General features: G+C 45.2%; 1 protein-coding gene across 2 annotated transcripts; it reads left to right on the forward strand.

The window, feature by feature from the left end:
- The first annotated feature begins 597 nt into the window (after positions 1-597).
- On the forward strand, positions 598-25,428 carry med13b (mediator complex subunit 13b). 2 transcript variants are annotated; one of them, XM_019874295.1, is made up of 30 exons: positions 598-1,655; positions 3,117-3,351; positions 4,513-4,681; positions 7,079-7,224; positions 7,294-7,491; positions 7,995-8,189; positions 8,622-8,778; positions 8,878-8,985; positions 9,568-10,287; positions 11,282-11,498; positions 12,207-12,237; positions 12,317-12,438; positions 12,516-12,606; positions 12,683-12,879; positions 12,961-13,148; positions 14,640-15,529; positions 15,633-15,797; positions 15,887-16,110; positions 16,205-16,400; positions 17,150-17,480; positions 17,806-18,022; positions 19,230-19,421; positions 20,344-20,567; positions 20,644-20,786; positions 21,290-21,448; positions 21,541-21,723; positions 21,804-21,949; positions 23,305-23,469; positions 23,554-23,654; positions 24,536-25,428. In XM_019874295.1, the coding sequence occupies exons 1-30, from the start codon at positions 1,590-1,592 to the stop codon at positions 24,666-24,668; spliced, it is 6,309 nt and encodes a 2,102-aa protein (XP_019729854.1). In that variant the 5' UTR covers positions 598-1,589; the 3' UTR covers positions 24,669-25,428. The 2 variants fall into 2 exon arrangements, with proteins under 2 accessions (XP_019729854.1, XP_019729853.1); XM_019874294.1 differs by having other exon boundaries at positions 599-1,655; positions 15,630-15,797.
- Positions 25,429-25,909: the final 481 nt, after the last annotated feature.

A 25,909-nucleotide genomic window follows, 5' to 3' on the forward strand; every position in this document is an offset into this window, starting at 1 on the left:
AAGAGTTCAGTAAAATATCTCTGAAATGTGGCAATTCTATTGCAAAATTTTGACATTTGGGAAATTTTACAATGAGACATGGAATTGGGGAAAAGCGTGATTTGCGGGACAGAATTATGTACTGTATTATCAATTTTACTGTGAAAATATGTGAAGGAGGACATTCTTGGAATACGGAAATTGTTCTCAGCATGTTCCGAATGATCTGAATAGGATTGGATTTGGAATGAGAATAATACGGAACGTTTTTGACCGTCTCGTTGTGAATGAATGATGTGTGGCGTGAAGAATGTAGAATTCTACGACTGGGAACTTTTGGAATGTGAAAACAGGTCCTGATTTGTTTTGATTTCTAATGATTTGAAAAGGTGGAGAAATTGTAGCAAGAGTAATCGAAAACTGTTTGAATAACTGATAGAAACAAAGTTTTGTGTGCGTGCGTGTGTATGTGTGTGCGTGCGTGTGTATGTGTGTGCGTGCGTGTGTGTGTGTGTGTGTGTGTGTGTGTGTGTGTGTGTGTGTGTGTGTGTGTGTGTAAAGTAGCCTATGCACATCGACACGATGCAATTCGAACGTGTTGCAGTGAGTCTCGTGTCGGCCGAGAGACATCATCGAGGGGGTAAGCACCAGTGACAGTAGTATGACAGATGCAAGTGGAGCTTTCATCTTGTAAACTGTGAAGTCATGGAGCGACTTGAAGCCTGATGACGCCCCCATTAGCGGCAAATGGCCAATCAGAGCCGAGAGGCAGACTTGTCCTCCTGGCCGCCATTAAAGAATTCAATCCATGAGCTGAAATAATGGAAATCTGCTGGAGCCAAGGAGCCCAAGCAGGGGGGCGCGCAAGCCGATGAGTAGCCTCGCCGTTTCGCCCTTTCCTTCCTTTTCTCGGGGGGCCGTTTTCTGTGGGATCGCTCGGGGAGCAACATGGTGCTTGCTCGCGAAACGGCGGGGCGGCTGAGCTAATTGTTTTATGGAAGCTAGCGTTGTTGGACCTCTGGTATGTTAGCTCGTCTGCTAGCAGGCTAGCAGAGAGACCAGGGGGAGGGGAGAGACAGACACACAGACAAGACAGACACACAGAGTTCCTGTGCCTTGAAATTGTTTCAGATCAGCTAGCAACCATTAGCATTAGCGCTTTGGAGGCTGAAGTTTCTCTCTCTCTCTCTCTCTCTTTTTTGGGGGGGCGGTGGGTGACTTTCGGAGCTCCCCGTTTTTTTTTTTGCACCGCGAATATCACTTAGTCAGCGGTAGTCAATCCGGGTCATGTTAACTCGTGCTATTTTGGTATTTACGGTAATGTAGCCCCCGCCAGCTCACTCACTGGAAGCCCACGGAACAATACATTTTAAATCGGATCGATGAATCGTTGAGCTCGATGCTTGTCTTTGCGATCCATGACGTTGGCTTAGCTTTCGGGCTAGCGGCTGCGGCTAGCACCGGCTGGAAGTTCCCTGGCTGACGAGCGGCGGCTGGTCGTAGAAGCGCTACCCCCCACCACCGCCACCACCACCACCACCGCCACCCCCGAGCGAGCAGTTCTTGTGTGAGACCATGGACTTAAAGGTTCCAACGACGCAGTGACAAGGATGACTTCGTGCTTTGTACCAAACGGGGCCAGTTTGGAGGACTGCCATTCCAACCTCTTCTGCCTGGTAAGAGAGAGAGAGAGGGAGTGTGTGTGTGTGTGTGTGTGTGTGTGTGTGTGTGTGTGTGTGTGTGTGTGTGTGTGTGTGTGTGTGTGTGGCTAGCCCGGCTCGTTAGCTGCGCCCGCTGAGGCCACAGAAAGCCATTTTGGCTAATCAGGCTGCCGAGCTTTGTAACGTCACTTGCAGACTGGCGTGAAGGCATCGGGGCCTGCAACTTGCAAATAGTGATCTCGGCCAACTTCCATAATAGGAGCAGTACACACACTGCGGGGCCAAGTGGTGCCCACTTGCCTTGTGAATAGGGCTAGTACGCCGCGTAGGGTGCACACAATACGCTGACATTAGCAGTAATTACGAGCAAGTCTTACTACAAACACTATGTCGTGTTAGACGTGCCCGTCAGCTGTTAAATGCTTTACCTACTAATCAGGTTCGACTGACGTGCGCTTGTGCGGTGCCAACTTGACCCATTAGTCATGATTGTGTGTCATTTTTCCAAGAAAGCCTGTTTATTTTGTGACTTTCACTCACAGCTGCTCATTATGAGTGTTATGCTTATTGACTGTGTTTAGTCAATTTAATATTGTGCATGTAGCAACAGAGCACGTTTAGCCTTTCTGTGTGAAGTTTGCATGTTCTACTTTGTGGTACTCTGGCTTCTTCCCCCATTGCTGGAACATGCATGTCAGGTTAATTCAAGACTAAAACAGTAGTACGCACACTTTATCAATAAGGGAGCTACTTGAGAAATGATCAAATGATCTATCTCCAATAGCAATACAAAACATTTATGAATGTATTGAGAATTCTCCATATTCAATATATTTTGATGTAGCTTGCATAACTTCATGAAGTCATATTGCACTGCAGAGTGCAACTAGTGCACATTTTCTGTCCTTACTTACTTCTCATGACTTGCACTGAATGGAATGGGCCAGGGATGCATAGTTCGAACAGTCGCTACTGATAGCGAGCCACTAGCACACTTCCAAATAATCATCAGTCATGGTGGAACAGTACTGCACTGGAAGTTGTTTTTAACAACAGCCTAAAAATGCTGCGGTTTTGTCTTTTTAACTCTGCTGTTGACAGATGGCTATCGTTTTATTAGAATAGTGTAAAACCGGGAGGGCTAGCAATGGATAAACGAATGTTATCACACAGCACTGGATGAATGGAGTAATAGTGCCATTTCACAACAGAATGAATCGGGTCTCAATGCACACTCCACACACGTTTATGATAAAACACTTGGCCTCCTAAGCAAAGGAAAGACTCCCACTGATGAAAAAAACACCTAACAGTATTGTGGGCGGCCTTCTGCCTTGACCGATTGTTTTGAGATGGAGTGAGAGAAGTCAGGGACAGAGAGAGAAGAGAGAGAGGATTGCAACTAGGGTAAGGACTTGTATTATTTGTCTTCAGCCTCACATCAATCCTTTTTTTTTTTTTTTTTTTCTCCTTAAGGCTGATTTGACCGGGATCAAATGGCGACGCTTTGTGTGGGAAGGGCCCACCTCGTCGCCCATCCTCTTCCCTGTGACCGAGGAGGACCCCATCTTGTGCAGCTTCAGCCGGTGCATGGCAGCAGACGTGCTGAGCGTGTGGCGGCGGCACCACACGCCCGGACGCCGGGAGCTCTGGCTCTTCTGGTGGGGCGATGACCCCAGCTTCGCCGAGCTCATCCACAACGAGCTCTTGAGTGAGTGCACAGTGTCTGATTCCACATCATCTGGCGTGTAAGATATATTCGGTCAAATGTAACAACTCACAGGAGATAACACACAGGTAGAATAAAAGCAAAGGGGGAAAAAAGTGCTTCAATTTACCATTTCAAAAGCAAGACTTTTTTTTTTCCAATTGCCGTTTGGATTATACAACATCTGATGTGTTGTGAGTCAGTCCTCCAAAGCTGTGTGGAATCTGCTGGCTTTCGGCCACTGGATATTCAGGCCGGTATGTAGCAGCTTTCCTCAAAAACGCTAGTGGAAATTTGATTTTCGGCGAGCCATTCAAGATGACCTGTTTTGGGGTTTTAAAACTCATTTCTTTATGAGTGGATATGCCTTCTTGGAGAGGGGTCCGCGCAGATGAGGTTTGAAATGATCCTGAGCCTGACACTCAGCAAATGAGCCAAAAACTACAGAGTTGGGTTGTTTACTTTCAGGCCACTGCATTAGGTACACCTGGGGAATTTTAACACAAGCCTTCCACAACACTTTGAATTTAGCAAACTAAGTGGGAATTTGCAAATACCGCCCCCAAAATGTGTTTTCCTACAGTTCAAGTCTGGACTTACCCTCTCATGCTCTTTAAATACAATCTAGACACATAGGGGCATGAATAAATATACATGCTTCAACTTATTTTGAAGTCATTGAACTTGTCAGTGAAGATAAAAAAAAAAAAAAATCTTGAGTGAAGGCAGGTGCAAGGCTAGACGATGTGGTGGTTACTGTGCGCTTGTACAGGGGCCGACAGTGACTGCGCTACCCAGCCATAGGAACTGAAGTCCGTCTCCAGGTACTGCACAGGAAAGCAGTGCATCTACAACTTTTCAAAATAATAATGGGGGGGGTGGCGCGGTAGGCTTCAGATACGTGGATATAATCCTCAAATAAAAATAAATGTGTTCCAATTGCTTGGGCCATAAAGTTTTACCCGCAATATGGCACAGGATTACTGTATTCTATGTAAACAAGAAGTTCTGACAATGTCTTTCAAGAGATATTTCACCCGTGCCGCCCATACAGTTGAAACCTGACAGACAACTTTTATCGCAGTTAAACACACAATATGAGCATACCCGTTGGGATAAGTGCTTGTGCATTTCCAGTTTTCTAACATCTGCGTCTCCCTCTAGGCGAGGAGGACGGCGAGTGGGAAAGCGGCCTGTCTTATGAGTGTCGCACGCTCTTGTTCAAAGCCATCCACAACCTGCTGGAGCGCTGCCTCATGAACCGCGGTTTCGTACGCATCGGCAAGTGGTTTGTGAAGCCCTATCAGAAGGATGAGAAAGTCATCAACAAAAGGTAGCCTTTCCTGTTCCTTCGTTGCTGCATTCAGATGGTGGTCTCTCTCTCTCTCTCTCTCTCTCTCTCTCTCTCTCTTTGAGGCCATTTGAGTCCATTTGTATGTTTCCAAGAAGGAACACTAAGTAAAGATGAAGACTGCTACACCCTCCCCCCCCCCTCCCCCCCCCCCCCCCCCTTTTTTTTTTTTTTTTAAACCAAAGCTATTCCCTGGCTCTTCCATTAAATGCTCTAGGCCCCTGAAACATGCCTCAGGGCAAATGAAAATTAGGGTAGTAAAATTGCACACTTTGTTTCTAAGTGACGAATCACTTGTCTGTTTGTTGCTTTTTCAAATCAAGCTGTGTCTACAAAGTGCTTTTAAAGCAGGGAACTCAAGAGCAGGGCTTGGCGATTTAGCAAATATATCATAAAGGCTTTTCTTTTCCTTTGCGGATTCTGTAGTCTGTTGTCACGCACTGTTCCCGTTAATAAGATGGTGGTGAACAGAGAAGAACTAGTATCCTAAAGAGGTACCGCTTTGTCAGTCATTTGAGATTGGTTCAGATTTACAGCATCAGTCGATGAGCAGCAAAGATTCCACCGCCAAGTAAAGACTGTTGACACTCAAGCGTGAAATATGAGCTGAAGTATTTGACATTATTTTATGTGTGACAAAGGAGAGCCCCGCGGAAGACAAGCAATGACTCGATCTTGCTGAACATTGTCGTGAATCCGGCACGCGTTTCCGTGTTGCAAAAGCAGTCATTCATCCGCACATTGATCCACATCAATGGTGGTAAATGACATACAATCTGTTCTACGGCTGCATAATATATTGAAAAAAATATATACTTATTGCGATAATGGCCTGTGCGGTATGCGTATTGCAACCATATGAGAAAATTTTCATATGGAGTTGTATGTTTTTTATCTGACTTTCACCAATCAGATGCAACCTTAAATGCAAATCGCCATCTAATAAGTGATCAGCATGGAGGGGCATCACTAAGAAATAACTACGGGCTGTACAGGCAGATGTTCTCATTCGTAGTACTGTTTAGGGGCTTCCCACCCCACGACGTCCTTCACTTGTTCGCAGTGGGGATTATCTGGAAAAACGGCACTTGCAGATGTTCATGTTAGCTGCTTTGGGAGCTTGAAGTGTCACACTCTTTAGGAAATAACAGATTGTGATGCCGTAGTTAGTTGGCAGGTCGAGGTTGCTTGATAATTTTCCCGAGTTGCTTTGTCATCAGCACATGTGTGTCATATTTAAGTGCATTAAATCACAGTTGTCATAAATTGTGACCACTTCTGCCGTGAGACTGTCTTCTATGTGCGCCAGTCCATGACGCAAGGAAACACGCCTTTTGGAGAGCAACCCGGCAGTTCAGTTAGCAAAGCTGGCCTCCTTGTCCTGTCTATATTTCTGCGCACTGTGCCAAAACATGTTGACTGCACCACCCTGAGCAGACTACACTGGATCCGGGCCAGGCCTAATTAAAAGAAATGCGATCAAAAGTAGCTGACAATGTGTTCAGTCCACATGCTTGTTTTACCACAGCAGGGGCTCTTAGCACATTGTGCTGTATAGTTGACTTACATATTTCTCTTGTGATGTTGAACAAGTTCACTCAAATGATCAAGACATAGTCAGTATTCAGTTGAGCTCTTTTTAATCTTTTTTGATAATTGTCACTCTTTCATGGTATAAATGACAAACAGCGTTGGCGGGGTAAAATAGCTGCCAAAGTCTTACAGTATGTTAAAGCTGCTGTCAGCAGGTCTCAGTTTTTTGGGGTTTTTTTTTTAATAAAGGGAAGAAGCTTCATGTGGTTGCAAATGTAAAGTGGATTGAATGATTTTTTTTTTTCTTTCTGACAAACACCGAATCGATCATGTCTGGCCAAGATTCAGTATAGTGTAGCAGTAAATGTATATTGCCATTTATTTATTTAATTTTAAGGCCTTTTTAAGACAGTTTTCGGCCCTTGTTGGCCAATAAACAGGGTCAGCCTTTGGAAAATGCTGAGCATGCACTGTGGTTTTACAGCAACTATGTCAACAAGTACTATCTGAGGGCACTTGGCCGCTTTGAGAAATGAAAGCTACTGATGGCTATTGTCGTATTATTTCAAGGCCGTACACATTTTGTTCCGGCTTTTTTCTTTTTATGCTTTTATTCGAGAAATGGCCTGATAAAAGGACTGATGGTCTTATTGGAACACATTTGAAGCAGTCAGATGGAAGCTATTGAGAATATGATTCCTCATCGTTTGTTCATGATTTCAAATGGGTACCCCCCCGCTACAAGAGATACACTTGACACCTCGTTCCAAACTGTCATTGTGCTGTTTCAAAGCCCTAATCCTACTGTATATAATGTGGCACTTTGTGTCTCTCACCCCGTCGCAGCGAGCACCTGTCCTGCACGTTCACATTTTTTGTGCACGGTGACAGCAGTGTGTGCACGAGTGTGGAGATTGCGCAACACCAGCCTCTGCAATGGCTGAGTGAGGATCACCTGAGCCTTGCCCAGCAGAGCTCCAGCCCGATGCAAGGTAGGTCTGTGCGGATCACACTCATTTTTGACACAATGATTCTTTGTTTACACTTACTTTGTGTTCCAGTCATCTTAAGCCCATACGGCTTGAACGGGACTCTCACGGGCCAGGGCTTCAAAATGTCGGATCAACCCACTCAGAAGCTCATTGAAGAGTGGCGGCAGTTTTATCCCATCGGCCCCAATCCCAAGGAGATCCAGGAGGAAAAGATGGACGACAGCGACTGGGAGAATGACTCCCTGGCGGCCGTGAAGGTCCTTGTTGGTGAGGCATCACACATTTGAAATAGCTGAACAATCAATCAAATTCAAATAGACATTGAAATGTAATAGAATTTGATTTTCCAACTGCGAGGCTGCAATTTGGTTTCAAAAAAAAAAAAAAAAAGACAGAGACTTGCTTCATTTCGATCAGTTGGTATTATGCTATTGATTAGTATGGAGACTTGATAAGTAAAGCGCTTAAGACGTGCAGTCCACATGTTTATGTATCACTGTTTCATGACTTGAAAAGTTGAAGTGATAAATCCGTAGATTTGTTTGCATACAAGACCAAATCATTCATGAATTAAAGTTGTGATTAATTTGTTGCTTGTGTTAAAAATATGGAAATAAAACCTAAAAATAATTGCTTAATAAATCACACTCACAATATTGACGAAAAGAAAATCGCAGTTGAATATTTTTTTTCCAAACCAACCATCATTCATTTGAAGCATTTTACTTGTACGCGTTGTGAGTTTTTGTATGTGTGTGTTTCTCTTCCAGCCGGGGTGAGGATGGTGTACCCTTCCTGCCTGGTGCTCCTCCCCCTGACGGACCTCCCTCCAGTCGTCCCTCAAGGCGCATCCAACACCTCAGGAAGCATGTCCAATACCCAACCTGGCCAGGCCTCTCACAGAGATCCCGCCATGTCCTCTGTCACGCTGACACCACCAACATCACCAGAGGAAGCTCAGACTGGTACGACTTCACCGATTTTTCCCAAATATATACGACAAAAATAACACGATACATTTTCAGTGGGAAAATTGATTTCACATGTAAGTAAATTGGTCACAGAATGCATTGAATTGATACGTTGACTTACCACTGTTGCAAATTATTTGTAATGGAATACACTCCAAAGACACAGCAATTTACCACCTGTCACAGCTTTTTGGGGAAAGTGTCGCAGCCATAAAAGTCAAATGAAATGAATATTTCCTCAAAACAAAGAAGTATATCAGTTTGAACATTAAAGGTCTTGTCTCTGTAGTGTAATCAATTAAATATACCTTGAGAATGCTTTCCAAATCATTGTATTTTTATTTTATTTTTTTTACACAACATGCCAACTTCATTGGAATTGGGTTTGTATCAGTGTATAACATGTTTATCTTGCCTCTATTGTAGACTATCAGCCAGCACAGAGGTGGCATAAATTGTCCTCTGCATCCGACGGCTACAGTTCTAACAACACTTTTCACGGGGGGAAAATTCCTCGCAGGCTGGCTGGCCACATGGTGGAGTCCGTTTGGCAGGAGTATAACATAAACCGCACTGGGAACAAGTACATCAAAGCATTTCTTCTTTCAATAAAAAAAAAAAAAAAAAAAAAAAAGAAACATGACAGGAATTTCTTGTTAAATGTCATTTCTTACATTGATAGGAGGAAGTTTACAAACTTGACCAATGGGACCTGTGAGGAAGAGGCAGACAAAACTGTGCTGTGGGATTTCGTGGAGCCCGTCCACAGGCCACATTGCAATTGTTCAAGGTATACCCATCAAATATTGTGGTTCTGGTATTTCCTCAAATAGTGTCATCTGTGATTTCCAACCAGGGTGCCGTGACATCATCGTGTGGCAGCAAATAACGTGCTGCGGGATTTATGAATGACAAATATCTTTGTTCACCTATCTATGCCAGTGTCTTATTGTGACCGGTAGAACAATGTAATGCTCTTACATTTGATGGCAGAAGGTACAAAAAAACTGTAAGCGATAACTTCCTGTTCGTACCTGTACTTTGTGTTTAAACAGGCCCAGAGTTCACAGTGAGTCAATTGGGGAAAAAATTAATCAACTAATGAACGCTGAAAAGAGCGCAAGCAAGTTAATTAGAGAGAAGTATAATTTAGTTATCGGAGGAAAAAAGATTTGAAAATGCATTTGTATTGAAAAAAGGTCTTCCCGCTAATGATCTCCTAATCCCCAAGAAATGCCTAATTCTCATTGATAAGAGTAAATTAATATCCTGGTCACTCTTTGAGTAAACACTATCCAGAATTGTATTTGTTACTGGATTTTATATTTGAGAATGTCTGAGCTAAGTTTTTTTTTTCCGCCCCCCCGCTTAGACATAAGAATCAGAAGCAGCGACCCAACAACACCTCAGGACACCCGCCGTTGTCAGGCCAGCCCACCCCGCCAGCCCCAAAGCACAAGCTGGCCGAGAAGCTGGAGAAGGGCGAGAAGCAGCAGAAGAGGCCGCAGACTCCCTTTCACCACCGCAACTCTGTGAGCGACGAGCAGCCGCTGGACCCTCAGACCCAGAGGCTTTGTCTGCGAGGGCAGGAAGAGGGCTCCTCTTACCCAAGCCTGCACCATGTGGACGCCTCGGCGCCCCCCAAAGCGCCCACGCTGCACACCCACGGTCCCCCCACCGACCTCGTCGGCTCGCCGCCACCTCCGCCGCTCAGCCCGCACCCCTGCGACCATGCTGATGGCGACCTGACCCCGGGTGGCATGAAGAACTCAACGCCCATTCACCAGCCCTTTTACCCGCCTTCAGTGGAGCCTTGCGTGCTGCCACAGAAGAGCTCATCGGAGGAGCCCCCTCCAGAAAACATGGCCATGCCTTTACCCTTACCCCCACCCTTTAACGATACGTTGGAGCCCACGGTGTTCATCGGTTCCGCCGTCAACCCGAACGAAGACCCCGGACACAACCCCTGGAAGTATTTCAACCTACCGCGGAAGAAGGCATCCATCTTTCACACGCCTCTGCTACCTGTGGATAAAGTACGAGATGACGCTGGAAGCGGCACGGGAGCAGAAAGTGTCGTGTCGGTTACAGAGTAAGCAATTTACCAGCACAGATGAGAAAAGTATTCACATTCTGTACTTGAGTAGAAGTACAATTACTTTTGTTAAAAAAGAAATAAAAATAAAAATAGCCGACTTCATTATTCATGTAAAAGTATAGGCTCTGAAAATGTACTTTTAAGAGTAAAAATATGTATCTTTACCGGTCACATCAAATGCCCCCCCCCCCCGCCCCCCATCAGATAATTTGATTGAAAGATTGGCAGTAAACACACCCTTCAAACTGACCCAGGATTGGTTTCCAAACCCTGATGTGACACATCATGCAAGTACACCAAGCACTTGGAGGCAATTTTTTCACTTTCAGTTTTTTATGATTGTGCATTTTAAACGCTACAGGCATTACTCTATTTTACCTATGCTAGCTTCTCAATGCAAATTATGTTTTGGCACTCTGAATAGCCTGAGATACTACCCTTCGCCATAAATTCCTCTGTGCCGTGTCTTGTCCCTGAGTTGAGAGGTGATTAGTACAAGCTACGTTTTACGTTGACATTTTCATATTGAAATGTCTTCTGCATGCTGGTGGGGAGCACTACATGCTTCTGAGTTTTTATAGCCAATTGCATGTCATGTTATAGCATTGACATAGAGCCAATAACACGGTGGGTGTACGGTAAAAGCAGTAACACTTGAGATGATTGGCAGAGCCGAGAGCCAGCTATGTTAGCTGTTTCTTCCAGGCGTAATCTATTAATTGTTGTGATGCTTTAAAAACTTTAAAAAAAAAAAAAGGGACATTCCTGTTTTGAAAATGTACTCATTAAAAAGCCCAAATACTGGTATTAAAATGTAACACATCTGAAAAATAAATACAAATTAATGTGCACGTTACAGGGAAAAAAGCTACTCAGATACTCTAATGAAATATTTGTGTGTCATTACTTCCCATCTCTCTTTACCAGCGATATGCCGTACACTGAAATGTAGACGCGAAGCTAAAATGACATCAAATCTCCTTTTCAGGTTGATGGCAGGCTCCATGCAGCCTCTTAAAGTGTCCCAGGAACTGGTGAAGACCTACACCCAGCGGAGGAACACAAACCTGTCCTGCGTCATTGCGGAGGGCGACCATAACGAGGAGCCAGACCCTTACGCCTTTAATGAAGGGGACGAGGAGTTCAGTTTCAAGGAAAAGAGGGACAAGGCTGGAGCCGACAGGGACGGGAGCAAGAAACACAAGGTGGGCATCTTCACAATTCCGGTTGGGTTTTACTGTTTTCACAAACAATTTCATGTGTCTCTTAAGACCTGGCTTTCTGCTACTGTGAACGGTTGATGAATTGGCTAAATTTACTTGGTTGACTATGGGGAAAATTACTGGATTATTTTATTATTTTTTTTTAACCAACTTTAGATGGCAGGTAATACTACACATTGGATAAACAGTAACAGCTTCGCACATCTTGGTTGATGCTTCATGACCTGGAATGACTTTTAGCTCACAGTTGTCAATGTGTTTCCAAACTTTTGAGTGATACTGTTTACTTTGTTACAGCTGCAGCTGTTGTGAAAGCGCTATATAAATCGGCATGTATTGTATTGTATTGTACACTACGTCATTCAAAAATCTTGTATTTTAGCCTATTTAAAGGTTTGCGCTGCAAGTATCAACATTATGACCGTCTCTAAAATACAAAAATGTACTGTAACAGATTAAAATCAATGTTAACAGGCAATATGCATAGCTAAAAGCTTCATCCTAATGTTGTAAATTTGGTTTGTATTTAATTCAGTAGTTCTTCTGCATACCTTTTCACAAAGCCCATGTCTCAATAGTGGCACTTTGTACTAGACTCTGAGAATCACTGCAATAGATGAAGAAAAATTACACGGCTGTGTTTATTTTCTATGATTGTTGAGTTTTGATCTGTTCTTCTTCCAAACTTAGCTGGATGATGGATCGGGGGCTTCGGCTGACGGTGAGTGCCTACTGTAGTTCATTGCGTAAATCCGAAGTGAGAGCATTCTCACTCTGTGCTTTGTGTCAACGTGTTGCAGAAGGTCAAGGTCCATCAGGCAGTAAGCCAACCGCCTCCACCAGCCTCATCCATGAGAATGATTTGGCCGTGTCGTACAGCGACTTGGATAAAATCTTCAATTCGGATGAAGATGAGTTAACGGTAAGTGCGCACATGACGATTCTCACAAGCACCAATTCATTTTGCACTGTTATTCGACTTGATGATGTGTCACAAAGCCTGGATCCAAAAGAGCTGGAGCAGGTGTAGATGACAAGTTTGTCTCGAAAGAAGCAAAGCCCACCTCTTTGGACCCCCTATCTTGTATAAGTAAGATCATCGATCCGATCTTTTACGGTTGGGAATGTTTTCAACGGGGAAGTAACACCCTCCTTTCCTTGGACAGGCACAGCAGATCTCCACAAGATGTTTCCCACCCCACCCTCGCTGGAACAGCAGGGTTACTCCCCCATGAACTCTGGCAGCAAGGACAGCTTGGAAACGGGGGCGGGCCTCACCCTGCTGGACGGCAGCCAACTCAACAACCACTTCAAGATGGAGGTGGAGGAGGGTTTCTGCAGCCCCAAGCCTTCTGAAGTGAAGGTACGCGACACCTACACTCGAGCTCGGAACACATAGACACGACACCATCTTTGAAATTCTGGCCTGCATCTTCTCTTGTAGGACTTTTCTTTCGTGTACAAGCCGGAGACGAGTCAGCCATTTACTGGCTGCTCCATGTACGCCCCCCTGAAGACGCTGCCCAGTCAGTGTCTGTTGCCGATCAAGCTGCCAGAGCACAAGTGCGTGTACATGCGCAGCTGGACCATCGGCAAAATGGAGCTGATGCCACCTGTGGTGAACAAAGACAGGTAAGAAACGTAGCATGTGAATCCACGACAGTTCATCTAATTACAGTACAGTTCAATCCAAAACATTTTTGGAAAAAGAAAACCTCGAGCAAACACAAAACTGGGAACCTCCGCGGGTGATGTTGCAAAAAGAGAGGAACTACAAAAGTGATGTCAAATTTCGTATCACTTCGCTGCCACTGTAAATGTCATCTATTTGTTTTTTTTAATGAAAGTTAATTCACAGTGGTTTACGTTTTTCAGGCGTCTGACTCTTGAAAATGTTGATGTTGAAAACTTTTTATGATTGTAACAGTTTGACCGAGTAACCGAACACAGGGTGCCCAAAATATCATTGTGAATATGAATTTCTGATTATCTACACGTCTTAGTCAAGAAAGTAGCATTTATGTTGACAAAATAACATGCAGGTAACACGCAGATCCAGAGCCGCATGCGGCTCTTTAGCGACATCTAGTGGCTCCATGGAGCGTTATAAAAAATGTTTGAAAATGGAAAAAGATTTTGATAGAAGGCTAATATAGCTCAAATAGTTATAGATACATGTTGCAGCTCCGAAAAAGGAGAGTGTGATGTTGGTTTTTTAAAACGTACACTTTATTTATGCTTTTAACAGTCTCGATAAACACAGACACGTCTGCGTCTGACTTGGTGCCTTCTCTCTTCTCGTTCGACTCAAGAGGCGTTCAAAGACAGCCTCCGAAAAACGGAAATTAATGATCACTTCACTGACACTAAGAAAAGCGAAAATAATGCACCAAAACAAAAAAATCAAGCGAGGAAATTACAAAATAAATTCTATGGGGGCGTTTGTGAACACACAACAAAGGAATGAATAACATAAACAATTCTGAGACAGTCCAGTCTCCTACATGCCTACAGCATGTGTTTCCATCATTGTAAGTGTTATAGAAGGCTTTTATTTTTTTTGCCGCTCCAGACATATTTGTTTGTTTGTTTTTTTTTGTTTTTTGTTTTTTGTTTTGTTTTGTTTTTTTTTGTTTTTTTTTGTCCTATATGGCTCTTTCAACATTTTGGGTTGCCGACCCCTGCACTAGCCTCATACCCGGTGGTCCTGGGAACAAAAATTCTGTTGCAATGGCTAATTTGCATAAGAGCCTACTGATCCCTCAAAACAGTACTTTTTGATCCATGGAGTATTTAAATGCAAGTATGTGTCACAGAAAAAATGTGAGGCCGCATCTGAACTGTTTTCAGTTGTGGGAAAAAATCCACGTCTTTTAACATCTCAGGAAAATCGGAGATGATTTGAGCACAAATTGGCCATGTTATTCAATGACAAAACTATGTCGTCATTTTTGGGAGACTATGTATTTTTGATTCTGGTGGAAACTGTTTCCAAAGAAAGTTGGAGTCCGGCCAACATCTAAGGACAGAATGTGCTCGCCTTATTCGTATATGTGTAATACTTTGAAAGTGTTGAATCGTCCAACAACAGCGTAACACCTTTTCCCCTTTATCTTCTGAAAGTAACATCCCAAGTGTGGAGCCCGATGACATCCAGACCCACACCCCTCAGACCCACACGCCTGTCATGTCCAGCAGCGCCCCTCCCAGCAACAGTGGCGCTGGCATCCTCCCCTCTCCAGCCACGCCCCGCTTTTCCGTGCCCACGCCTCGCACTCCGCGGACCCCCAGAACGCCTCGTGGACCCTCCAGCGTCCAAGGCTCGCTCAAGTACGACAACTCGGACCTCTACTCGCCCGCTTCCACTTCCTCTACCTGCCGGCCGCTCAGCTCGGTGGAGCCGGCCACCGTCCCCTCCGTTCCGGAGGCCCACAGTCTCTATGTCACGCTCATCCTCTCCGAATCGGTCATGAACCTCTTCAAGGACTGCAATTTTGACAGCTGCTGCGTGTGCGTGTGCAACATGAACATCCGAGGGGCCGACGTGGGCGTGTACCTGAAGGATAACGGCGAGGCCCAGTACCCCTGCACGTGCGGCTTCAGCGCTGTCGCCAATCGCCGCTTCGGCCAGTCCGCCGGGCTCTTCTTGGAGGACGAGCTGGACGTGGTCGGCCGGGGCTCGGACGCCGGCCGCGATACGGAGCGCTGCTTTGAAGAGCTGCGGGCGTCTGCGAAACACAAGTCCTGCGGTCTGAAGGAGAAACCACCCGATGAGCTCATTCTACTGCTCCAGGACCAATGCACCAACCCATTTGCGCCGATGGCGGGCGTGGAGTACCCCAAACTGAGCTCTAACCCTAGCTCTTTTGTGAGGGTGGAGGAGAGAGACTGTCATAATGACTGCTACATGGCACTGGAGCACGGCAGGCAGTTTATGGACAACATGTCGGGAGGCAAAGTGGATGAAACACTCGTGAAAAGCACCTGTCTTCATCAGTGGCCAAAATGCAAATGTAAGGATCCCTTCCTTGCTTCCTTCCTTCCATCTTGTTTGCTTGCATTCCCTTTTTTAGGTTTGTGAAGTTAAGATTTTGTTTGTGTCCCCTCGCGAAGCAGCGGACATGAACAAGCTGTTCTCTCAGGATGTGCTGCGCGTGCTGTTGTCCCTCCAGCCTGTCTTGCAGGACGCCATTCAGAAGAAGAGAAGCGTGCGCTCGTGGGGGGTGCAAGGACCCCTCACCTGGCAGCAGTTTCACAAGATGGCCGGGAGGGGGTCTTACGGTACGGCTGCGGAGAACAATACTTCAAAGTTGAGTTCACTTTGCACTTCTGGACGTTCTCAACCTTTTCCCTCTTCCTCTGCGCCGCAGGTACAGACGAGTCTCCTGAGCCACTGCCCATCCCTACGTTTCTGGTCGGCTACGAGTACGATTTTATGGTACTGTCCCCCTTTGGCTTGCCCTACTGGGAAAAGCTGCTCCTGGATCCTTTTGGCTCCCAGAGGGATGTCGGCTTTGTCGTCATCTGCCCAGAAAGTGAAACACTCCTCTGCCGGGCCAAGACTTTCTTCAAAGATTTGAGCGCCATGTATGAGGTGCGTGCGCTTCGCTCCCATCTTCTTCTGCTCATATTGCCACAAAAAAAAAAGTTTCATAATCCAAAGATGTGATTTGATTTCCTCGCGACAGGCGTGCCAGCTCGGGCAGCACAGGCCCATCTGCAAAAGTCATCCCGAGGGCATCCTGAAGGTTGGCAGCACAGAAGACAGGAGCATGGCCGAGCAGCCCCTCAGCGACTGGTTCCTCAAGATGGCCGCGAGAGATCCCAACAGCGAGGCCTTCAAAAAACTCAAAGTCTTTGCTCAAGTGTGCCGCTATGATCTAGGTACTTAACGCCAATTTCAATGCCGTGGTGAGGGGAAACAATATCACTGGGAGTCCTCGGTTTGTGACTGAGTTCTGGTCCAATGTGTTGTAGTCTTGCGCAGTAGTGAAGTCATACAACAAATCCCTGTTTCAAATCCTTTTTTTTTTATCACCGGGGATACTTATCGTTCCAGACCCAGCTAATTTGGTGAAAAGTGTAATGTAGAGAGATAAAAATGTTCCCCTTAAAACATTGTAACTCATTAGAGCAAGAGTCCTGAGTGATTATTTTTACTCTCGCGAGCACATTTCTCCAATCATGGTTGCTTCAAGCTGTTTGGAACTCCCAGTTCAGGTTCCACTGTAAAACTGACACATAAAACTAAATAGAAGCAAGCATTATATTGAACATATAAGACTGGGCAGCAACACATGGAAATGGAGCATCCAACAATGCTATCTCTGCTCTGTGTGAAGGACTATCATCGAAACTAAGACTAATGCTGCAGTTTCATTCAGCTTTTTTTTGGGGGGGGGGGGCATATGTGTTATGTGTCAGATTTTTTTTGCATTTTCTTTTGCGCTGCGCAAACTACCTCATGACACTGTTTGTAACCTTGAAATCTCAAAATGTCGTGATCATCTTAGACCAAGAACCCCTTATGTATTGTGAGCTTTTGTGGCTTATTTCCTTTGAGGTTTTTGGCATGATCTTGCTCTTGTTCTAATCATACAATCAGCGCTGAGAACATTTGTCTCCTCCCTCAGCTCCCTATCTATCGGAGCAGTCTCTGGACAGATCGCTCCTCTCCCAACGGAACCCCGTCGCTGCATCCTCTCCGAAATCTGCCTCTTCTAGTGCTGCCTCAGGACACTCAAATGCCACCAGCACGGCCCAGATAAACAGTGCCCCTCCGTCCGCCCCCTCCGGCCCCCAGGCCATGGGTGGGTTGTCGTCATCCAAGCCAGGTGCCTACCCCCAGTTTGCGACCGGCGGGTTGCAGGGCACCACGTCACATAACGGGCCCCAGTCGATCTCGCAGGGCCCGAGTGCGGAAAATGGTGTCACTTCCCAATGCTCAAGTGAACCACCTGAGAGGTGAGTCATTACTGTGTATACATGGTTTGTTGTTGTTGTTGTTATTACTAGACTGCTACCTTTAACCATAAGTGGGGTAAGTCAGGACTCAATTAGTTCAAATACATGAAAGATGAACAAGGTAATGACTTGCTTGAAATTTAGTGGGGACCTGTTCCCTCCTCTACCCCCATTTGAACTTGGGACTTGCTGACAGCATGAATATTAAGGTTTAAAAAGTGAGACTTCTGACTTGGACATTTGTGACTTCCTCCCAGCTTGTTTTTGAACAAGACGTTGCTTCTATATTGAGCGTGTAAACAGGCCATCTTTTTCATCCCCACAGCACAATGGAAAGAGACAAAGTGGGCAAGCCGACAGATGGAGAGTCCCACGCCATCTCCTACCCACCTGCCATCGTGGTGTACATCGTGGACCCGTTCAGTTACACGGACGCCGACCGCGAGGTCCATTCCAGCGCTTACACGCTGGGCCTCCTGCGCTGCTACATGGAGATGCTCCAGTTCCTTCCCGCTCGAATCAGAAATGCCGTCTCCGTGCAGGTAGGTGTCGCAAACACCATGAAAAAAAAAAAGTGTGCTTTTGGATTTACTGTGACCATTTATTCAGTGCGATGCACTGAGCGTCTCAGTCCCACAGGGGAGACGAGAATGAGCAAGGGACTGATTAGCAGGATAGTTCAGGTGCAACGTGATAGACTGGCTGACACAAGGTTGCGTCAATGTGTCAAAGAGAATTAGGGCTAATGGTGGTGGTGCTGCTGCTGCTGCAATAATAGAACATGATCCAGTTACAAGTATTTACTGGAGAAGATAGCTGGATGTAATGTAACACTTCGACATAGTCGGGCCATATATTGGGAGTAACTCGCAGCACTATACTGTATATTTGAGGCTGGAGCAATCGCTATATGGGGGGGAAAAAAAGCATCTATAAAGTTTTGTCGCTGAAATAAGTAAAAACTTTAAAAAATGCCACTTTATTGTTTTTTTTAATCATACAATTTAGATATAACTTTATAATTCGACATCTAATTTGTCATATGGCTGTTTAGCCATAAATTTCCCGATCTTGATGATGTTACATTTCAGAGGCCTCATTCACGCTCATTGGATCTCAAGTGGGCCCAATAGGCTGTATTAAATACATCCAAAATGTGGCGCTGCATGGAAAAAAAAACCCCAAAAGGCTTCCAACAAACTTCCAACTTTTGAACTGAAGCTGTTGACTGATATTTTCCAATATTCTGTTTCTTTCAATATTTCTTCACATATACACAGATCTGTCTTCTCCACGGTATAAAGGTGGCACAGCATTTCACATGGAGGGGGCTGAGTTTGCCCTTCAAGTTTTAGCCTTTACAAGTGCATCGATATCAGGTGTCAAATCCAGAGTAACAGCCCATTTCAAAATGTCGATTGCAATTTTGTAAGTGGAAAACAATTGGCAAATACTTTTTTAAAATTAATATCTCGCAACATTCTTTTTTTTAGTCTTTACAGAAAATGTAAGTGTGAGGTGTTTTGGATCTGAAAGTTATTGACGTTAATAATGTATAATTGACATTTGATACTGTAGCGCAAGAGAGACATTGCAGTATTATTTCTCCCACACCGACTCCATACTGGTGTTATTCACAGTCAACTCTCATTATTTACCATTATCTCGGCTCGGACTCCCCCCCCCCCCCCCCAAAACCGTTCTGTATGCAAGTGTGTTAACATCCTTCATCTGCTTGTGTTTTGTCAGATTGTCCCGTGCCAGTACCTCCTGCAGCCGGTGCACAGCGGCGAGCGTCACCTGTACGGGCAGCACCTCAAGTCACTCGCCTTCTCCGTCTTCACGCAGTGTCGGCGGCCCCTGCCAAACTCCACCAACTTTAAATCTTTGACGGGCTTCGGTCCTGGGCTTGCCATCGACATGGCGCTCAAAAACCCAGAGGTAGGATCATGAAAGTGGGACTGGGCGACAGCTTTCAAAAGAAAATCTCACATTTCTTTGTCACAGAAGTCATTTTTTCATGTTTAAAAGTTGCTGAATTCCTTACTTTTGACCTTGGAAATGGAAACAAAATTGCATCCTGCATACGTTTTTATAAGCCGGTCGACAACGAATGCTTCCACGTTTGAAGTGTCCAATATAATAGTGTAAGAAATGCACCATCTTAGGGAAACGGATGTGATGTTCAGGCGCTGACTGCCCTCACCAGTTGCCATTGAGTGAGACGCCAGATAGTTTGCCTGTGGATTAAAATCTCTCTTGTCTCATTTTTTTTTCTTCCCGTGAACGTGGCATCCAGATACGGAGAGAGAGAGAGATATTTATTTATTTATTGGGCGGAAAGAATGTAACCTGACCCACATCACAGACAGGCTGTCGCTTCCGCATGCGGTGGCTGATTTCTGACGTGCCGTGCACTGGCCTCACCTGGCACAGGATCAGCAAAACAAGCGTTCGTCAGTGATGATTGACGGACCTTCCGTCAGTCGAGATGGAGTGCATCTCTGTAAAATGGCGAGACTTACTCAGATTTGTCAGAATCCGTCCAAGAAAATGCCGTGTTGAATTCCAAGCTGCTATGTCACGCACGGCTCTGCCTCTTGCAAGCAACTATCTCTGCGCACGTTAGCTGCCATGGCGTCTCGACATCTAGGTTCCGCTAGTTACCATTAGCTTGCTTTAATACAACCAGTGTAAACAATAACAGGTTTGGATGCAGTTTCTCTTAATAAACCATCTATATTTTCCCTTCTTGCCACCACAGGCACACTTAAGCATTTATAGCTATTAATCGCCCAGCCTTATCTGAAAGGCTTTTGGCATCTTGAGCTTCTTAAACTAACCTTTTCCCCTGTCCACGCAGAGGCCGGAGTGTCTGCGTCTGTACACACCACCTTTTATTCTGGCACCGGTGAAAGATAAGCAGACGGAGCTGGGCGAGACTTTCGGGGAGGCGTCGCAGAAGTACAACATCCTGTTTGTGGGCTACTGCCTGTCTCACGACCAGCGCTGGCTGCTGGCCTCTTGCACCGACCAGCACGGCGAGCTGCTGGAGAGCTGCATCATCAGCATCGACGTGCCTAACAGGTGAGCCCGGCGCACCTGCCCGGTCGACGATCTCTTTTGGCCTTTGCTCAAAATGATCTTGTGCGTTGGGTTGCAGGGCTCGCAGGAAAATGGGCTCCGCCCGACGGCTGGGTCTGCAGAAGCTGTGGGATTGGTGCCTGGGCCTGGTGCAGGTGACATCGCTTCCGTGGAGGGTGGTGATTGGTCGCCTGGGGAGGATGGGCCACGGTGAACTAAGAGGTAAACACAAAAAGACGGCATTCCGAAATGACATTTGAACTGGAGTGCAACCTCAATTGAACTTGGAAAAAAAAATCTATGCTCTGATTTCAAGTGCCGTCTTCTCATGCAGTGGTTGTCAGTGCGGCACGAGGTCTCCCTCTAGTGGTTAGCGAGAAAACCACTGAATTAAATGTTCAAACTGCACAATGTAACAGTGGCGTATGCATTTTTTGAACCTAGTACAGTACATTTGTCGAGTGCAGTTCAGTTGTATTTAACTTAAGTATACATTTGCGTGTACTACTGTTTGTTTTAAAACGTCTACTTTAGGTACATTTATATTACTAATACGAATGTATTACTTCAGAAGAGCGTATCAAACTGGTACTCAAGAAGTAGCTACCAGTTTTTAAAAAAAGTTGGTGACCTCTGTCTTAAATGTCTGAAAATGATGTTTGAGACTGCAGAGTGTTTGTTCTAAAGAATGAAGAAAAGCACTTAATGTGCCGTGGTTGTTCCAGACTGGAGTATTCTGCTGAGCAGAAGGAACCTTCAGTCCCTCAGCAAGCGCCTGAAGGAGACGTGTCGGATGTGCGGCATCTCTGCCGCAGACACTCCCAGCATCCTTAGCGCCTGCCTGGTCGCCATGGAGCCGCAGGGTTCTTTTGTGGTCATGCCAGGTAAAACTCAGTACAGAACTGAATCAAGCAAACCCCCCCCCCCCCCAAATCTCGTTCTGTCTGTGATTTGTTTGAATTTGCGCATGATGCAGATTCCGTGTCAACGGGCTCAGTGTTCGGCCGCAGCACCACGCTCAACATGCAGACGTCGCAGCTGAGTACGCCGCAGGACACGTCGTGCACGCACATCTTGGTGTTCCCCACCTCGGCCATGGTGCAAGTCAACACCAACACGTCGGAACCCATCGACATCAACTTTAACCCGATCAATCCAGGTGAGTGTTGGCAACGCGCCGAGTCGCATCGTTAGCAAGCGGTTGAACGTAACAGACTGTTTGCCTCTCGCCCGTCGCAGACGGCTCTGACGGAATGGGCATCTTTGACCTGTTCGACAACGACATGGTGGATCCAGACATTATCAGCATCCTGCCCAACTCGCCCACCACGTCCCCTGTTCACTCGCCAAGCTCGCATTACCACCACGGCGGCGACGGAAGCAAGGTTTGTACTGGCGACACGGTAGCGGTTAGCTCATATTGTAGGCAGCGTCCAAATGGCAGCTATTCCATATCCTGTTTCCCGTATGACACGAAACACAAGCAAGGGCGAATGCCTGTTTGCTGCAACATCAACAAAACTCACTTTTTTTTTCTTTTTTTTTTACTGTTGCCGTCGCCCATTCGGTAGTACGATGTTCGTGTATTTTATATTACAACATTCCACCAAACCAAAATGTTGCTGAAAAATATATACAATATATCATAACGAATGATGATCTTGTGTCTTTACTGTCTAATTTACTTCGCGTTGAAGTCTGGTCTTGTTTTGTTGAAGAAAGCGATTATTACCTTGTATGAAAGTCAACAGGCGGAAAAATACACAGTCTAATTTGGACATATTTGTAATTAATTGACGCTAATTAGGTGAAATTGGATAATTTCCCATGGCACACCCGATTGTCTCTCACAGAACGTTCACGTACCGCGGCTTATTGTCTGGGTATTACTGGTTCTAACATATTTGCTTCAAACTTGGTGGCAGTCAGACAAAATGCAGATCGAAATAGCAGGTTATCCATCTTTTTCTTGTGTGTGTTCTACAAGTTAGCAATTGCAAGAGCCATCACACATCCTTACGTAAAGTTAGCACAGGCGTGGGTACGTTTTTGGGCTCGGGGCCCCATGTATGACTTTTAAAACACAAATGTTGAAAGTTATTCCTAGGTAAGGTTCCAAACTTTAGTGAACGTCAAGTTGATGTGCTTTCGTGGGCCACATAAAATAATGTGGTGGGCCCAATCTGGCCCCTGGGCCTTACGTTTGACACCAGTGATTTAAATGACGTCAATCGAAATAGATTAATGTACATGTCCAATTGTACTAATATCACTACAATATTAATGAGCCAATTATTTGATGAATATCCATTTTAAAAATGAACACAAAGATGAAGAATACATTTGAATGAACGCTGACCCACCACCTTTTTCATGAAGTCTGTCGCTTACTAGCAGGTCTCTCTCTCTCTGGTAATGTGCTCGAAGCGGTGTAGCCTTTTGCATTTTTCTGCAGTATTACCAACCCTCGACGGCAATGTGCTCGAAGCGGTGTAGACTTTTGCATTTTTCTGCAGTATTACCAACCCTCGACTCCCACTCCCCAAAAATGTTGGGATGTTGGGGAGTTGATCCGTGTTATCGTCTGTGTGGCATTTCATTTAGAACGGGGACCCCCACCCCCCACCCCCCATTGGACAGTTGATCCGTGTTATCGTCTGTGTGGCATTTCATTGAAAGTGATAGAAACTCTTGATGATGTTTTTTTGGGTGTGTGTGCGTCCCCCATTTTGTGTTGTAGGGTCAGAGCGCGGATCGCATGGAGTCTCACGAGGAGGCCTTGAACATCCTGCAGCAGCCAATGGCGCTGGGCTACTTTGTGTCCACCGCCAAGGCCGGACCGCTGCCCGACTGGTTCTGGTCAGCCTGTCCTCAAGCTCAGAACCAGTGTCCTCTCTTCCTCAAGGTACAGGACTGGCCTCTTTTTAAACTTTTTTTTTTTTTTTTTTCTTTTTCACGCTCATGGTGATGTGACCGTTGTCTCCATCAGGCTTCTCTGCACCTCCACGTGTCCTCTGTCCAATCTGACGAGCTGCTGCACAGTAAACACTCCCACCCCCTCGACTCCAACCACACCTCAGATGTCCTCAGGTCAGTCAGTTCTATTTATTTCTCTTCTTTGCAATGTAAGTTGTTATGAATAGCCCGGATAGGAGCAATCAACTTACATAGCCGTGTGGCACATTTTTACTGTGTGCTTCTTGTATTTCTTTTGTGCAAAATTCTCATTGACTTTATAGAGGAGTGCGAGACAGCTGGATTTTGTTTTTTAAACTGTAGATTATTTTTTGTGATGTTTATTTGTTATTGTGCAAGGTGTGGGTTGTCATTACCAAGCGCAAGGAGCAATCGCATGAGAATAGAGGGGATCGTAAAAGTCACCATGAACTTTCCGATGCACACTGATGACAAGGCTAAGCTTCTGGAGTAGGCGGTAACAGAGTTGGGAAAAGTAAATATCCAGATGTGATTGTGCTCGAGCTCTGCATCCACAAAAGCTCGATGCAGCGGATCCTTCAGCGATGTGCTCAATTCAGGTTGACTTCAAAGCAGACCATGATGATGCTCAGCAACCCGGAGTTAGTTTCATAATCATCTTGAACATATTTAATGTGAAATTGCTGTCTAGCCTATCATGGGGTAGAAGCCCCTGAAGGATTTTAAACAGTTATCTAATCGAGATTTTTTTTTTCTCCCCCCCTCATTCAATATTGGGATTTTATATGCGATTATTATTTCAAGTATCTTGTGCCAACCAATAAATGAATCTGTATTACAATAAACAATGACATTTATGATACATAAATGTTTTGTTCTTATTGGTTAAGTTTACAATCCAAAGGCGAGTGAATCATTAATGAATACAAAGTACTTCAATTTGAGTTGTGAGGAAACATTGTGACTTGCTGAGCAGATGTAAACGTGAAGGCCTGTTTTGTTTAATTGTTTTGTTTTTTTGTTTTTTTTCTCAGATTTGTCCTGGAGCAGTACAACGCCCTCTCCTGGTTGACTTGCGACCCCGCCACTCAGGACCGCCGCTCCTGCCTGCCAGTTCACTTTGTGGTGCTGACGCAGATGTACAACTTCATCATGAACATGATCTGATGCTCACAAGAAGTCACGTGACTCGCCAGGAGCAGGAAGAAGCCTCTCGGCGCTCCCGCCAGGAGCAGGAAGAAGCCTCTCGGCGCTTCCGCCAGCGTCCAATCAGATGCCAAGAATCCATTTTGGATGATCAAAGGAGGTTTCGTAAAAAGGTGTTTTTAAATGACTGTAGATTGCAATCGAAATTTTATCCTAATGAAATGCCTGCATATATTATTTATTGTAAGTTTTTAAATGTGGAATTTTTAACGCTTACTGTCTTTTATATATGACAAAACCTAGCGGGTGTGTACATCTCAGTGTAAAGGAAGTGGCTTTGGAACAAGTGGTGAACTTTTTTGCTGTAGATGACTTTTAGAATCTTATTTTTTCAAAGAAGGGTACACGCCTTTTTATCGCCACGCTGTAAACATGAAGTGGACGCCTGGTCCCGCCCCTCCCCGCGGCAAGCGGGCAGAAAGCGTTGCATCTCGTCTCGCGGGTGTGCACGCGCGCTCGCCCGCCATTTGGGGCTCCAGACGCTCTTGCACACTTTTAACTCAATGAGCTCTGAAGATGAATTCAAAAGGTACATTGTCAGATGATATATTTTATATAACAGATTTAGGTAATCTAATGTGCGTGCGTGTGTGTGTGTGCGTGTGTGTGTGTGTGTGTGTGTGTTTGTGTGTATATGGGTACATATATTTGTGTGCCGCTACTGATGGTGCAGCTTCTGTTTTAGGAATAAAGTGCGTCTACATGATACCTCCTCCTTGAATGAATTCTGATTTCTTTTTAAATGGGGAACTCAAAAATTTTCTGAACAATAAATTCTATGCATGGCCACTCATTTTCAGTCAACAGGAAGTGGAAAAATGCCCCCCCCCCCCCGAAATGGACAAAAACAGGTGGATTTCACTGCTTCATCCAAATTCCGCAAACACAATATTAATCTGAATGCTGTGTTTAGCTTCGTGGGCCTGCATAGAACATAATATTGGAAAGAAAATTTCGGGGGTGACTTCCCCTTTAAAATAGGTCTTAAATTAAACTTGATGAAACCTATGGGAAGGCCTGTGCTTTTTGCCCTTTCAGAAAGTGATGGCTGTGGGTTAAGTTTGGGATGAGAGGTTTGTTAGTCTATTGATACATTTAAAGCATCACCACCCCAAAAATGGACCATGTATGGAAAGGCATTTTTAGCCGAAAAAAATGACCATGTAAGGCGTTTTTAACCGAAAAAAACGACCATGTATAGT

This window comes from Hippocampus comes, unplaced genomic scaffold (assembly GCF_001891065.2).
Source record: "Hippocampus comes isolate QL1 unplaced genomic scaffold, H_comes_QL1_v1.1 scaffold125, whole genome shotgun sequence".
NCBI classification, from domain to species: domain Eukaryota; kingdom Metazoa; phylum Chordata; class Actinopteri; order Syngnathiformes; family Syngnathidae; genus Hippocampus; species Hippocampus comes.

Excerpts from the sequence above, each read along its gene's own strand:
- med13b (XM_019874294.1), top strand. The coding sequence starts at position 1,590 with ATGACTTCGTGCTTTGTACCAAACGGGGCCAGTTTGGAGGACTGCCAT. Across the intron at positions 4,682-7,078 it reads GAGAAAGTCATCAACAAAAG|CGAGCACCTGTCCTGCACGT; the intron begins GTAGCCTTTCCT and ends ACCCCGTCGCAG. Across the intron at positions 19,422-20,343 it reads TGGCGCTCAAAAACCCAGAG|AGGCCGGAGTGTCTGCGTCT; the intron begins GTAGGATCATGA and ends CTGTCCACGCAG.